The sequence below is a fragment of the Anopheles bellator genome, chromosome 2, assembly GCF_943735745.2.
Source record: "Anopheles bellator chromosome 2, idAnoBellAS_SP24_06.2, whole genome shotgun sequence".
In the NCBI taxonomy this organism is placed as follows: domain Eukaryota; kingdom Metazoa; phylum Arthropoda; class Insecta; order Diptera; family Culicidae; genus Anopheles; species Anopheles bellator.
In genome coordinates, this window is record NC_071286.1 from 65,475,356 (window position 1) to 65,491,456 (window position 16,101).

A 16,101-nucleotide genomic window follows, 5' to 3' on the forward strand; every position below is an offset into this window, starting at 1 on the left:
TAATATTATTAGATCTAAATCTCGGCGGCATTCGAAGCTCGGAACAGGCAATTGAATATTGAAAAGATACAGGATCTGGCAAGTGAGCCTTTGGTTCGGGATTGGAGTGTACAAATAATTTCACAGCAATGGCAATAAAGATTAGCCTAACAAAAGCGAGTGTCCGGTTCCGCATAATTTTCGGTAAAATTTTCTTCACCCCAGAACCGCAGTACTAATCTCTTATGAAGCACTGTGTCGTCGTCGTCGTCGCAAAAGTCTCTCTATCCGGAGTTCATTCGGAGTTCCTGCACATTTCGGTGGGGGCACCCCTAAAATAGATATTTCATTAGTAGACCAAACAAAGCGAAGCGGCAGCGACGGCGGCGACGTACACCGCGCCGTGTCTAAGCGTTGGCGCCTGGCTCGGTACGGTAATCGGAGCCGGCTCGCAAAACCGGGAACCGGATTCAACCAAAGTCTCGGCCCCATAACTCCTGGAACGCGCGTGAACGGTACGCGGCCTCACCAACACTACGACACGCACGGCATGGTCTGGGCGAGGGCAGGGCGTCCCACAAAACAAACACTGGCCAGCGATGGCGGAAGGGCTGCCGGAGACGTGACGTGATTATGCGCAACAAGCAACGGCGTCCCGGCTACCGAAGGATACCGAAACCTGGTCCTTGCTGATTGCTTGGTGTGCACGCCGAAAGAGACAGATAGAGAGGGCACGCGCATTCGTCGGATTCGTGTGCCCCCGACGGAACACACCACTACAGGCGCAGCTCGGCGGCACGCTCTTTCTGCGCATGGTGGCAACGAACGGCAACGCAGTTTCTTTGTTTTCCCGGGTAACCGGGAACCCCGGCAAGGCCGCCGGGCCAGCCACCACCACCACCAGGGGGCCTCGAGGGGGCTCGCAGCGGCTAAAATGGAGGAAATTGAGAAAATTCCATTACCAGACCAGCGGGACAGCGGTCGTGCGGATGCGAACCGGCCATCCGGTCGAACATCACAGCGCGCCGGGACTCCCACTTCGCATGAATGGAGCGCGGATTCTTGTGGCGGCACCTCAAGGCACCCCATTATGAGCGGGTATCCCCGTGGCCGTGGTCAGTCGTGGTTCCCTGCGGCGGCGGCTGCGTTCCTACGGAACAGGGGGATATAAATAATTGACCGAACAAACTGCTTACCGTATTACGCAGCTCGATTTGCCGATTGTCCACCAGCGTGCTGCGGTAGCCCTCGTACTGGAACGGGCGCGCCACGACGAAGCCGATAAATTTGGCCAACACCCGCATCGTGGACATCGTTTCCGGTCGGACCTACGGAGAGAAAGGGGATGTCGCGGGGTGCGCGCATTATTGATATGCTTCATAAATTGGTGGGTTTAGTGCATTTCGCTGCTTCGGCCGTCCCCGTGCGGTTGATGGTTATTTGATTAGCGAAAATAAATCGTAAACAGTGATAAAATATTACACCCGCCACCGATGGAGACGCCTGGTGGGCCACAGATTTCGACGGCGCATAAACTTTACAATTAGGCAGTGAAACCGTTCCGAATATCGCAGGAACAGAGCTCGAGCACCGGCGGCTGAAAAGGTAAGAGTTCATTGAACCTTCTCTTTCATTCTCATCCGGGTGGTTCCGGGGCTGTAGCAGCCTTTGGTCGGTCCCACAACAGCTAGTAGTGGCCCCTAGTTTCGGTGCGAACGCAGAAATCACGGAAATCCCCGGAGCCGACGGGCGGCTGGGGCGCCATTTCGCAGGTTCAAATCCCCCTTCCGGAAGGAACGCCCGGGCGAATCCGAAGTGGTTATCGATCCGCGCGGCACTGCAGCAGCAGCAGCAGCAGAGGCACACCGGTTGCGTTCGGGAGGCCTTCACCAGTGAATTGATAATATTGCGCACTGCTTCGCACCGGAGAGCGAATCGAAGCCGGGAGCTCGGCACCAATCAATGTGGCCGAACGCCCGCCACATATTTGTTGTTTCAAGCATCAGCACCAGCCAAAGGAGTGTTCTCGGAACGAAGTGGATCCAGACCGGATTGGCCGCCAATGGTTTCGATTGCTTAAAAACACACGCCATTTTCGCCGGTGCCATTGGGGCCTTTTTCGTATCGTTTCCTCCGCTCTGCTCGGCGACTCAATCGGCAAACGGCTGTTGAATGCTCCCTCGGAAGGGGCGGTGTTGCCATGCGCCCCGGCGTCCCACGATAAGCCCGAGTTTTATCAATATTTCTGCACCCGGCCAAACGAAAACAACAGTCGCGGCGTCCCCAAACACGTACCACGTACTCGGAGCGGGTTGGGTTTGGCTCGTCGGACACGTTGAACACTTCGTACGACGAGCCGTTCATCTGGAGCAGCTCGTGTATCAGCACCACCTTCAGCTGCTCGACGAAGATCTGGTGGTTCTCGCTCGCAACGATAAAGTCCCGGAAGAAGGCCTGGCCGCCCGGGAAAAGGTACTGGGTGGAGAAGGGGGCCGGCGCCTCCAGGCGCTGCCGCAGCTTGGACAGCTTCGTCAGATCGATGCTCGGTAGCGCCATTTGCAGCTCGCTGGCAGTGTTCTGGGGGAATCGGGGGAGAAAAGAAAATGGCGCCCAAATTAATTGCGACTAGTTCCGGTCCGGTCCGGGACCGGTTGTTGGTTGGCGGTTGTGGACTCACGTCAAAGTTGCAGCAAATGATGAGCTGAGCACAGAACAGCTTCGCCAGGTGGGCCATGTTGATCGGGTGCTGCAGAATGTCCAGCGTGGACCGCACCTTCGGGCCGAGCTTCGGCTCGAACTCCCAGGCCGGGTTGAGGTGCTCCGCTTCCCAGGTTCTACCCGATAAGGGGACGCGGTAGCCGTTCGGAGAGAAAGTAAAGGAAAAACGAGAAATTAATGCAAGAAAACGGATTAACGGTCTCGGATGATGGGTATAAAGAAGGACGACAGGGAGCGTTCGCTTGAGTCTTCTATGTTACGGTTTAAGGTATTCAAATAAATTGAATTCCAGGAGATAGTTAGTATTGAATTTAAGTGAATTGAATTGTTAACAATAAAAAAAAATTAAATTGATAAATCAAAGCTAGAGTAAGATTATTTTACCCCAAAAACGTTTTCGAGTGCAATTCAATGAAAAAATTTTAAAAAATGTTCAAATTCCTTAAAAACTATCAAAGGTAAAGTTCTTCAAGTCTTCTGCAAATCGGGTCTATTTTCACGATTGTTTCCTTTAGCAGTCCAACAGGTTACAATAATATTAAGAATTTATTGTTTTATCAGATTGCAAGTAATCCACTTCCCAGTGGTTCTACTAAATCTCTTTCAGTCACTCGACGATTTTCCAATACGATATCCTGTAATTTTTTCCACGATTTCATTGAAGGCGAAGAGTTCTTATATACTTTCAACATTCATTCATAGATTTTTTCCACTGTTTTTCCACTATAGCAGAAATAAAACTTCACATAAGTTCTTACGAAGAGTGTACCAACATGACGAAACAAAATTAGGCTAGTAGCAAGGCCTCTGTTATTGAATCGCAAAACTTGTTGAACAACCCAGTAGCAAGTCGAACTGAAATTAGTCTGAGTTCGGTTGATAACCGAGATAAAACATTTCTTATCTCGCCTAAAACACCGATAAATAATGCGAATACAAGTCCACAAACGTGACGAATATCTGTCTGGTACAAGGGCATAGAAGATGCAATAAAACACATTGAATTTGGTCAACTGCTGACATAATGTTCAAGTTAATTTATGAAAGGAAAACTTCATTTGAGAAATGCATTAACTTTGGATTAAAAAAGTTAGGTGAAGCATCAATTTGAATTCGTTTATCAAAGGCGATTGATGCAACACGTTTATTCTCATACCATGGAAACGAATGCAGTTTACGAATTTCATTCAAAAGGATATTATTTGGAGTGTTTTGAATGAGCATTTCTTTAGATTCGGCTACGAGAAAAGTGTGAAATCTTCGTAGACGGTTGTATGGCGTATCGGGACAGGATCGAGCGACCGCAGACGCCGTGCCCCTAGAAACATAATCCGCCGTGCGACAGCCCGGCAGCTTTCACCGGACACTCGTGAGGACTCCAAAAGCGACGAAAAAATGAAAGCGACAAGCGATTCGGGGGGTCCTGCCTCGAAAGTAGCCTCACCTCAGAATGGCGTAGAACGAGTCGCGCTGCTTGTTGAACGCGCCAAACTCCTTGAGCGACGGGAAGTGATCCCGGGTGTCGTTTTCCTGCTGGTAGAACACGTTCGTGATGCTGCTGCTGGTGGCCGGCCCGGACGGATCGCCGGGCGTTTCGAGTTTCAGCTTCCGCTCCAGCACGTCCCGCAGGAAGCCAGTGAGGGGGGGCTGCAGGGCGGTCAGCTGCTCGTTCTCGACCACAACCCGCAGCGAGGTGCAGTCGAGCAGCGCCAGTAGCATCCGCTGCCGGTGGAGCACTTCCGTCGCGAAGTACACACCATTGTGCGGGCTGCGCAGGATACCCGAAAGCTGATCCTCGGGTCCTCCTCGGGTGGTGTCGGTGGGCCCTGCGCCTGCATCCGCGGTCACGGGACGCTCGGTGCCCACCACATTGATCAGGTACGCCAGTTCGTTCAGCACGTTCGGTACGAGATTCAGGTCCATCAGTAGCGCGTAGATGGCCACCAGCCGGTCGATGGTCACGCGTTGAGTAACGCGCCCGAAATCGATGGTCAGCAGCTGGGGAGGGGGGCACACTTCGCCGGGTGCATTCTCCCCGGACTGTCCGGGAGGATCGTCGAGCGTCGTCCTGCTGGGGTCCACTGGTTTCGTCCGGGCGGATTCGGACCGTGCCCGCTCCTCCACCCGGAAGTCGTGAAGGATCTCCTCCCGCAGACTGCGCAACATCCGGCGCGGATCGTGCAGGGGTCCGCCGGCCGCCGCATCGTCCTCATCGACGACCTCCACCAGGCTGCTGCCAGCCGCGTCCGGGTGGAACGAGGACGAGCTGAGTTCGGTCCGCCCGGAAACGGTTCTGCTGACGGTGGTCGGAATGATGCGTCGTCCTTTTCTACCGCCTCCCGACGACTTCGGCGTCGACCAGCTGGGTGCTGGGCCACCACCGCCGCCGCCGCCGCCGCCGCTGCTGTTGAGCTGCGGGAACTCGTCGTTCTGGAAAAGGGCGCTGCTGGGCGTGTGTTGTTGGTGCGAAGTCGGCGTCTCGCTGCCATTGCTCGTCACCGACGAACGGCGGCCACCGCCGCGGTGCCCCCTGGCCGTGGTCACCACGAAGTCCCCGAGACACGGGGAGGTGGTTTTGCTCCTTCGGCCACCGTCGCCGCCGCTGGTGTCGAGGCCGCTTCGGTTGGTCGACCCTCCACTCCGGATCGGTGTGCTGGTGAAGGACGGCAATGGGGTGCCTCGGTTGCTACGCGTAGGTGTGGCAGTGACATCCACCCCCTTTCGCCCTTCGGCCGCCCTCCATGTGCCCGTTCCTGAGTGGTCGAAAAGCTTGCGTGCCGTCGTCGTCGTCACAGGTGCCGGGCTTCCGGTGGCGCTGGGGTCCAGGTTTGGGTCGGGTGTGTCGAACGGTGACGCCGGCTCCTCGATGCTGATTGACGGTTTCCGTAGCAGTCCACCCGGTGGACCACCCTTCCTCGGTGTCTCGCATCTCGTTGACCCACTCCGGCCGGCGGGGCTGTGAACGGAAGAAAGGAAGGAGAGAAAATGGGGTCAGTGTGGGTTGTTGCATCGCCAAGCAGCAGACAGAAGGATGCCAAGAGAGATCGTTGAACATTGTTGAGTTCCTTAACTGTGCTTATTAAACGGACCTTTTGAAGTAAAAAGTCACTAGAAACCAGCAACCGCTAGTCTTGATTTATCTTTAAACTTTAAAATTATGCAAACTAAGTTACAAACAATTAAAATTTAAACAGTTTTAAATAATGTCCAAAAGCCCAAAATTCATGCAAATAAACTAACACTAATTTAAGTTCACAGCATTATCATGGCATTGTCCTAGTCTTTTCCGGATCAAAAGAACGATTACAAATCTTCCTACAAAACATAACTTACATTTGATAACTGTCAGGCTTGATCAGCAAAACAAGGCAAAGAATATTGAACGACTTCTTTCTACAATTCTTCACCCAAGAGCTGCGTAATATAAGTTTGCCCGAAAAGAAATCCACTATTTTTGAGTGAAATTCAAACCTTTAATTAAGATGTTTCCGATGGACTCTTAATCTTTTCTTGATCCCAATTTCTTATCACTCAGAAAGTTTTGCAATGCGTGTAAAAGGTGACAATCGCTTAGTGCAAGACACGGAGTATAAGGTGGATGCATTATAAAATCTCAACCAATCACCCTGAATTTTTGGGTAGTCACTATAGTCCAAATGTTGACAGAAGAGATCTGTTTGTTAATACGGAAGCAACTCGTAATAAATTATTCCTTTCAAGTCCCAGAATATACCCAGTAGAACCGTCCTGGCCGTTAGTTATTGTTTGGCCACCGTTTGTGCTGTTTCACCAAGCCATTATCCCATTGCTCATCCTCGGTACCCATCCGTTTGGCCAAGACTGATGGAAATTAGATCCAAGCATTTTTTAAAGTGTGGAGTGTCAGGTTGAAAAGAGAAGAGAGAAGAAATCAAACGGTCCATACCATTATCCACCTAACTAGAGCTCAATCAGGGACACAACACGAACCCGAAGCACTTTCCAGTATGTTTCAGTGTTCAAGATCACCCGTTGTGTCTTGAAGGTGTCCAGTTAATGCGTCAATCCCTCTGACTTCGATGCTGACGGTTCCTTTCTCGGGCGCAGAACGAGCGTCCTTTGAAGTCGAACGAAACCAGAATGTGAACGAAACGGAACGACTAAGAACGACTCAAGAGTTGGCGGCTTGACCAACGTATACCGCAAATTGGGGCTGATTTGCACGCGCATCTTGTTGCCATCCCGTGCGAGCGCCACACGCAGCGCCAGAAGGAGATTGAGTTACACCAGAGCCACCACAGTGTAACGCCCGGGAGTAATGAACCGAACGCAGAGATCGGGCCTAGGATAATGACGGCCCCATCGCATGGCAACAGCGCGGCAACGACGCAGCGCAGGATTCAACCCCTGCGCGATCCCTTGCGCAATTAGAACTAGGCGAAGACTTCCGCCTAACGATCAAACCCGGGTCGTTCCCAGGCCCCGGCTCCCATTGTTGTCGGCCGCCGCTGGCCGGATGGCGGAGGTTCAAAAGTTATGGCCATTCGCTCCCTTTTCCGCTTCTTTCCACTTCTACGCACACAACATACGAGCGGGCTCTCTCTCTCTCTCTCTCGCGGCCGGTTTTGCGACTCCTCTTCGCTCTCGCGATCATGTGGCTTAAAATAGAAATGGTTTCGCGCGCACCAGCGCACACAAGAAAGTTCAAGGTCGAGTTCAAAAAGCTCGAAGCCAACGCCGCGCGCTGCGTATTGACAGCGCGCTGCGCCTCGCTGTCCCCACCACACGCGGCCCCGCTGTCAACTTCCGTTGCCGAGCGATCGTTCGCTCTCTCGCTCGCTCTCTCATGGTCACCAGCACCAGCAGGCAAAGCTTTGGCCGATCCTCTGGGCGAGCCGCCGCCGGTCAATGAATCGATCATCTCGCGGGCCGATCGCGGGTTCGTGTTCTGCGCGCTCGTTCAGGTTCCCACACAAGGACCCCGGCGGATCGCGCTCGCGTCTTCCGATCGTATTAAGGCGAACTTAAACAGAGTGAAGCAGCGACTTTGCGAGGCAGAGGTCCAGCTGTTGCGAGCCAGCGCCCGTCCGATAATTGGCAGCGTGAAGAGCGAAGTGCCGATGGACCTCCGGCTCGGTGGCGTGCTCCTGGGGTCCTTTAGCCGGGGGAGATCGAAAATTCCATTCACCATTGACCACAATCGACCAAACCCAGCAACACCATGAACCGTGGAATGTTTAATTGTCTTTCGATGATGTGGCAAAAGCAAAAGCATCAAAAACAATGCGAAACAAGAAGTTCGCAAGTGAAGCTTGGGAATAATTGTTTTGCCGGGCCCCAGTCGATACCGCCACAGGAATGTAAATTTTCATATTCATGCAAAAGGCTTAAGTAGAGGCAAATTCTGCAATTGGATCGACAATAAACACCCTTTTACTAAGCAATCTTAGATATGTAACTGAGTCGTCAATGGATCGTTGTGGCTCATATTGAAAGCCACTAATACTGTTTTTTGTCCCTTAGCTTTTGAACAGTTCATGGACCGCCTCTTATCGAATGGAGAGTTCCCACGTTGCAGAATTTCTAAAGAACATGTAACGATTTACTGTTCTCTTTAAGGTTACCTTTTTTGTCTATTATTCATCCATTACTAACCCTAACTAATCCAGACTAACCTAACATAACATCAAACACAGACTTTACTTGAAAATCTAGATACTTTTTCGACAAAAAAAGTATAATTGATTTGAAAATGAACAAAATGTCTGAAATGTCTGAACAAGTCACGTCACTTGGAAACTATGGACCCCAACTTGGAAACCAAAGAAAAGCCAAAAATGGTGTCATAGCCGCTGGAAAAGTGTGTATAGTTTCGGAAGAGAATGTCCATAACCATCGACTGATTGTTAGGAGTGGTCCAAGATTTCGTCCCGAAAACATTGCTGTCTAATATCTGTCTAATGTATGGAGCAGAATCTCCACAAGAGCTAGTGGAGGCAACAAACATCAACGATATGACCGTGTGGAATCTATGTGTCTCAATACGCCATATCCCTACGTTTGAAGGCTATGGGAAACATCCAGAAGATTGAGAAATGAACTGAACAAAAGACAGCAGGAAAAACGAATAAAAGAAAGTCAATTCTCCATTAGATCGTGATTGGGGATGGAAAGCAAATTAATTTTTGGAATCGAAAAATAAAAAAATCATAGGTCAGTCAGGGAAAACCATCAACTTCTATTGCAAAATCAAATCGATTCGGCAAAACACAACGTTGTGTGCCTGATGGGACTAGAAAGGTGTGATGTATCACAAGCTCCTAAAACGTGATGAAACCGTTAATTCAGATCGCTACTGAAAACAAATGATCAATTTGAGCCATGCATTGATCTAAAACAGACCAGAAAGGTCCAAAAGACACGCTAAGGTCGATTACGACTCGGCCTTCCAATTATCATTTTTCTTCGATGGGACACGCATTGCATCGCAGCACTTTGATTCCTGCGAGGAAGTCGAAAAAAGGATGACTAATTGGTTTGCTTAAAAGGCGAACAATTCTTTTGGCATGGTATCCACAAATTACCAGAGAAATGGGAGAAATTTATAGCACGAGATGGCACATACTTTGGCGAAAATAGAGTTTTTCATTTCAATGCAATAAACATGTGATTTTTTTAACAAATATCCGGTTTGATCCCGTCAGCCGGAACAGCTTTATCTCGCACGACGTGAACCGCCGATGCTTTCGATAAGCCCCCACCGCCCCAGAATGGACCCAAATCGCCGGTGGTGTCCAATTTCCACCCCAACATTATGCTGAAGGTGGTAAAACAAGTCGTTCGGCGTGTAGCATAAAAAGCCCATCGGATGCCAACCTCCCTGGGGTTGGTTAGTCGAAAAAAAGGAGAAGCGGAACCTCCGTCGGATAAAAACCGGGGCCTTCCCCCCTGGTTTTTTTGCTTCCTTCTTCGTGCCCATCGTATATCACAAAACCAAACACCATGAGACATGGGTCGCTGCCGCCGCCGCCCGGCCTGTGCTGTGTCTCGGCCGAACAAACTAAAACAAAACACTAGTCAACACTCTGGCGCGCGCGCGCGTGTGTATGCGTGTAGAACAAAAGCGGTTCAGGTGGCATCATTATGCGAGAGTCGTAACATTTGCCGCAGTTAAAGAGTCAATGGTCTCTCTCGTCTCTTTGGTGGGGTCGTCTCCATCCGGCCCGAACATCGAACCGGAAGGGGTTCGGTGGAAAATGTAACGGCCAAAGACACCTCGCGACTCCGCGACCGTGCACCCGACCATCACCGCCGCGCCGCGGTCAGGGTCGCGCGATAGAGCGCCCTCCCCTGGTGCTGGCCCCACCAACAACCTCTCTCGCGGGGTTGGTTCGCGAACGCGATGCAAAGAAGCGACGCGCTAGGCACGTTACACACGCCATTGTGAAGCTCGGGGGGAGGTGGCCCATGGTCCGGGCCGGGTGGGCGGGTGGTCGGGTGGTCGGCGGAGCGAACAGTACGCAGCCAAACGGCGCAAAAAAGAGGAAGAAGTTTGCGCGCAGCTCCCGCCCGACGGCCGTGTGAATCTGATGATCAGTCAAGTTCAAGTTCGGCCACCACCGCGACCCGTGGACGTCCCGCGCGAGCGAGCGCGAACGAGAGAGAAAGGGAGAGGCCATTACAGCACCGGCGTGCCTGTGCAGAGGCCAAAGAACTTTCATTTTTATGCCCACTTATTATGCCACACATTCGATGGCATTGGGAAGTGCTGCTCAAGCATCCGCGGACCCCCGGGTGATCCTGACTCCCGCGGGGTGTAGGTGATTAAGATGTTGGCCTTATGGGCCCGGTTAATCTAAATGCCAAATTGTTTTGCTTTTTTTGGGTTACCTTTTTCAGTAAAGGTTTGTGGCCCAGCTCACACAGGCAGGCGTGACAGGTAGCTTAATCGGGAAAAAGGGCGACATCAAGTATCAAGTAAAGAAGAAAAAACACTAAAGTGTGTCAAATAAGGGCACACAAAAGTGTAAAATACAATAGTAGAAAATATAAAGACAAACTTGTACACTGAACCGTTGCTAGAATCATATAACAATGCAAAAATTAAAACAAAACATGTAAACGAACGAATAAAATATCAAAATAACAAACAAAACAAACAAAAGATATTCAAATCAAACAGCAAAAGATGTTTTGATTCTTACAAAGCCGTGAGCTAAAACTGCTATTAATGTTTCCAAGTGGAATGGATGGATCTTACCCCCTACTTGTTGGATGAACTTCATTAAACTTAAACATACTTCACTACATGCATTTTTTTTTTTGCACCACACCATTCTGCCAACCGAAGAACTACCAACCAACTGATCAATGTTTCCGCGTGTACTTACTCTTCCGTTTGTGCGCGAATGAAGCCGATGAAGTAGTTGGCGAACGCCTCGATCGATCGATGATGGTGAGATTCAGGTTGCTGCATGTTCGTGGCGGGCAGAAGTTCGTGGCCAGGTATCGGAACATCGCGTCGATCACGACCGCACAGAAGAAGGCCGGGAACAGAGAACAAAACGAAAGAATGTTAGACATTAGTAAACGGAGGCTAACGAAACGTCTAAAAGGAGCATTCTTTTGGATATGATGATTTCATCGCCGAATTGGGTGTATTTATTTTAATTATTTTTTATTTTCTTCTTTGATTTGGTTCTCTAACCGGAGCCTCCCCAGAACCGGCCCGAAACGGGGCGCCCTCTGTGACGTGGGCATCCGATCACGGTTACCTTCACGAATCGGTTCGATACGCGTGAATGTAGCGTTCATTGACAGACGGCTGAAGATCAAGATCAACGTTCATCGGCACCGCCATCATCATCATCACGAGCACCATTAACCGGTCCGTCGGTCGGTCGCTGGTTGCGAATCGGTTGCCCTGTCGGGGGAAATGTTGTTGCCACCAATGGAAGTGATCCAGGGACACTTCCCTCCTCACTGGGACCCCAGACGAGGTGAAGTCTTCCGCTGACTTCCTAGAAGCACCCATAAACGCCTCGGAACCCCACCTGCGCCTCCACTTGACCGAAAAACCTCCACCCCGGTTGGCGGTTGGCCTTCGAACGCCGCGCCATGCGCTCCGAAATTCGCAATCGCTTCCGTTGAAGCCGCCGTTGAAGTCGCCGAAACCTGATCTCGGTGACACACATGTTGGGTGGCAGGCAGACAACACATTCAGGTTTCGTCGGGACGGCTGGCCACCCAGTGCCAGGGTTTCTCACTCTCGCTCACAGGCGATTGGATGACGGCTTAGTGCTGAGTTGTGTCATTTGTCTAACGCCAAAAAACGGGTCAGGCGCTTAACCCTCGCCGTGTAGTAAAAGCTATGCGAAAGTCAAACGTCAAACTGTTGCTGTTGGGCCCATTTGCATCTCGTATTTGCCAATTTACTGCATTTATTGTGTCCTGGAGGTCACTCGAAAAGTCGGAAGTCCAAGACCCGGCAGTCGAGACTGCACTTCCCAAGTGGTACGAGTTACGTCGTCAAGTCAGCTTAGACTTCAGATCAACAATGGTTTAATCATATTTCTTTGTTTACTAAATGGTTCCTTGGGATCACTACTTTACGTTTTTTACGACTTTTGGCGAATCGAACCTCAAATAGAAAAAAAGGACAAGAAACATGCTGGAGGTAGCCAGACTTAAAAGAGGTGCCTTTGTTGATAGAGCAATCGGGTTACAAATAGGACTCTCTTCTGTAATAGGGCTTCTTCTGTCCAACTAGTGTTTGGATTTAAAACTACCGATTACTTGACTTTTAAAACGCCAAACTCTATTCTGTAAATTGTCATTTACTTTGACATTTACGAAATAGGACGATATCGAACCGTTGTCGATACAGCCTAGATTAATTCACATATAATTCGATATAGATTAATTCACAGGTAACTATATTTTCGCAAATATTTCATCAAGGCACTTTTGGAGCCTTCATGACACATTTTCGCTGCAAAGGCTTCTTTCCAATTCCTGGACGGACGTACGCCACAGACGGGCTGTCGCTCCACAAGGCAATGGGGCGATGAAACCGAAAGCCTCCACTGATGGGAGGTCTTGGCAACCGGGTGTTCGAACCAGGCAACCGTTGCCATGGTGTGGCCCTGGATGATGCGATTGACAGTGGCGCATACTAAACGGGACGACTCCACCGGACGTCGGTGGACCATGCGCAGAGAAACATGTGTGCGGTCGCCGTTGGTCGGGCGTCGTGGCGAGTCTTCCTAATTGTTGCCGAACCCGAAGTTGCCTGCGTGCTTCCGAGCTGAGCTGTGCCAATCCGGGAGCCGGTACCGTGGGCCTTCGTCCAACAAAACCTTGAACCACCCGTTAACCTCAACCCGACCACGACGACGACGACGACGGCGGCGGCGGTGGGAAGTGGCATAGCCGGCTAGTTTCCTGTCCGTTGGTCCTGGCGATCTGCGCAGCGCTGTGAGAACGTGAGGAGAGTTCATTAACTGCCCTCTCCACGGGGTGATCACCCGTCCGGCGGCTCTCTTCTAGGGCTTCCCGCCGCGTACAGAAGTCTTAAGATTTTCTTTGTGTTCGCCACCACGTTGCCAAAGGACTCTCGAAAGGTGGCGCTCGGGGCGGCCGGTGGAAGTCTTCTCTTCACTTCGCTTCACACAACACGGACGGGCGCCTATGATCAACGTTTTGTTCGCCGGGCAACTTCCGCCCCGAACAGCACACAGGCGTTGGTGGGGGCCTAGAATGTGTCTTGCCGTTCGCTTTCGCTTTGCTTTTCTGCGCCCCTTCCTTTCGGGGGGCCACATGCTAATCCATGTGTGCTGTGCCGCGAACACGAACTTCTGTGGGAAGCGCTTCGACTCTGCTCGGGATGGTTCAACGGCCTAACCCTTCTATAGATTGCCCGCCCGCCCCCCAACGAGCCCACGAGTCAGGTTGGCCCGATCCCGAGAGCCTCCCGCAAGGGATTCAGTGCCCCCCCCTCCTTGTTGAAGATCAAGGTCTCGGGCGCGAGGTCCATCACCGGAACACAACCGGACACCGGTCGCGAGTGTTGGGCGCGTTCCTTTCTCTTTCTGTCTGCGCAGCAAAAGCTGCTCTTGAGATGAGTGTGTCTGGTTCTGCTCGAGGGACCATTAAAAGAAGTGGAGACTTTAATTACTTTCGCCAGCCGTTCGCTGGCAGTTAAATGTTGCGCGCCTTTTTGTGATCGAGTAACACGACGGATGGGCACGGCAGGAACTACGTGCGACATGTTGACGGCTGGTCCTCCGATCTCCTTAACATTCCTCAAATAGCTGCGGTAAAGAATGCTCCGAGGTGCTTAAGAACCACAAGCATTAAGAACTCCAGGTCGCAGGGGCTGGAAGTGCCAGGTGCCTAGCCCAAGAAGTGACGATTGAGCAAGTCAAGGTTCAGGGTCAAAGTTGCTCCCGGGCTATTTGGTCCTGGGGGTGCTGGATCGTAAGACGAGAGAAGCCGTGTTGTTGCTCAATTAAATCATGTTCTCTCTAATGGTGCCCATTAGAGCCTTCACCAATTGATTTGATGATCGTGTATTGTGCTTCACCCTTCGAGTAGGACACGAAATCGACCATCAAGCCCGCAACCTCATTAGCAGTATTTTATGTGAATCGTAGCTTAAACAATAATTAAATCATAAGCCTGTTGGCGCAAATAAATCCCAAAAAAGCCGTTAAATTTCAAAATGTCACCAGGAACGTTCGTGCGGGGCCATTAGAAACAACCCAACCCGCCACCAGCCCGCCGGTGTGCTCACGTTGTTTGCCAACTTTTCAACAAATAACCACCCCACACGGGGCGCGCAGGAACCGTTTCTTATCGTCGGTTAGGGCATAGATTGCATTGCCGGGCATGGTCGGGGGCCTGCCCTAGCCGAGTTGCGCAGTCAGCGCAAACACATGGCGTTGCGTGTCTAGCGAGCGACAAACGCCACAATATCACCTTCTCCGTGGATCGTGCTCAACCATTTTGCAAAGAGCCAAACAACAACATAATACCCGGGCTAACGGGGGGGCTGGTACCCCCGGCCCGGTGGGTGTATCGCGGATCACACAACACTCGGACCGAACCCTTGAGGCCTCTCGGGGCACGGCACCCGTTACCGGGGGGCGGGAGTGGATTAAAAAAACATAACGGAAAATGAAACCAAAATAAAACTATCAAGCCGCGAGAAACGAGAGTCGCAATAGGTGGGGCCGCCCGGCCACACCACGTTTGCTCCATATATTCTGTGTCGTGGTCGTTTTTTCTTCCCTTTTTGTTGTGGTTGTTGATCTGCAGCCGGGTCTGCTGCCCACTTGCTGCCGCGAGCCCGTTCGTGGCTTCCTCGTTCTTATTGCCCGGAGCCCGGAGAGCCCTAAGTAGCGGGCGCGATTGGGCAAACAAATCGTAATCGACCGCAATGCTGCCGATGACGGTTAACCCAACTTATGTGTGCCCGGGACCCCGGCCGAAAGCCAGACCTCATAGCAAGCCGGCCCGGCGTTTTGCATATCGCCAGCCAGCGGTTGCCGTCGCCGTGGTGGCGATAGAAATTAATTGCAAAATCCCGGAATAGGAATAACAACTGGCCACTGCATACTTCAAAGGATACAGAGAATGTAGCACCCGCTAGCGGAACAGAGTGGGGAAAATAATGGGGGATTGGAAAAGCCGAATGAATGGGAAAGTTTTAACAGAACAGCAGCATGTAGTTTCGTGAAGTTCATCTTGCATACTGCTTCAAAATTAGAAATGTTAAGTAATTAGTTTCCCGTCAGAAACAAAAGATCCAAAGGCTTTATTAATTGGCACGCAATAGAACAACGCAACATTCTTTTCGTTTTGAAATTAATTTTTTATCCATAGCAACATTTTTCCGAAATCTTTTCCTGGAGGCTCCTGACTAGGATTGTAATGTAAATTCAGTTCTGTTCAATTTCAGATATACATAATTTAAATGCCATTCACAAATTGGGCCCAAATGGGATTGGGTAATGAAGAACCGGTAGCTCGAAATTGAACGCTAGTTCACCCTTTATGATTATCGATTTCGAACGCAATTTGACGAACATGCGTTTAATTTAAACAACACGGGGGCCTCATTAGGAGAGCTGATGCACCAAAAAGTGTGCCACGTGTTAATGCAACCCGCCGGGAATGGCAACAACTGCGCCTGGGGCCTAAGGTCACGCACGGCACACGATTGTTTGTGTGCAACTTCCAAAAACCGCCACCGCGAAGCACGAGAATTACCTCACGCCGGCTGGCTGGCTTCCGCGCACCCAATCCCCTTTCGCTTAGCCTTAGTGTACACTTTCCTGCTTTCTAGCACCACCTCAAGGACTCAGGTGGCGGTGCAGCATGGAAGCGTCACCGTGGAAACAAAAAGAGAACGCAACGTGCGAT

The 16,101-nt window shown here is 50.9% G+C and overlaps 1 protein-coding gene across 1 annotated transcript in view; it reads right to left on the reverse strand.

The window, feature by feature from the left end:
- LOC131207882 (protein disks lost) overlaps positions 1–16,101 on the reverse strand; it is an 80,883-nt gene that overhangs the window by 4,332 nt on the left and 60,450 nt on the right. Inside the window, exons 2-6 of the mRNA XM_058200515.1 lie at positions 11,067–11,146; positions 4,142–5,653; positions 2,657–2,813; positions 2,275–2,556; positions 1,176–1,307 (exon numbers count right to left, since the gene is read on the reverse strand). Coding sequence (XP_058056498.1) covers positions 1,176–1,307; positions 2,275–2,556; positions 2,657–2,813; positions 4,142–5,653; positions 11,067–11,146 — 2,163 coding nt within the window. The remainder of the gene's footprint in view (positions 1–1,175; positions 1,308–2,274; positions 2,557–2,656; positions 2,814–4,141; positions 5,654–11,066; positions 11,147–16,101) is intronic.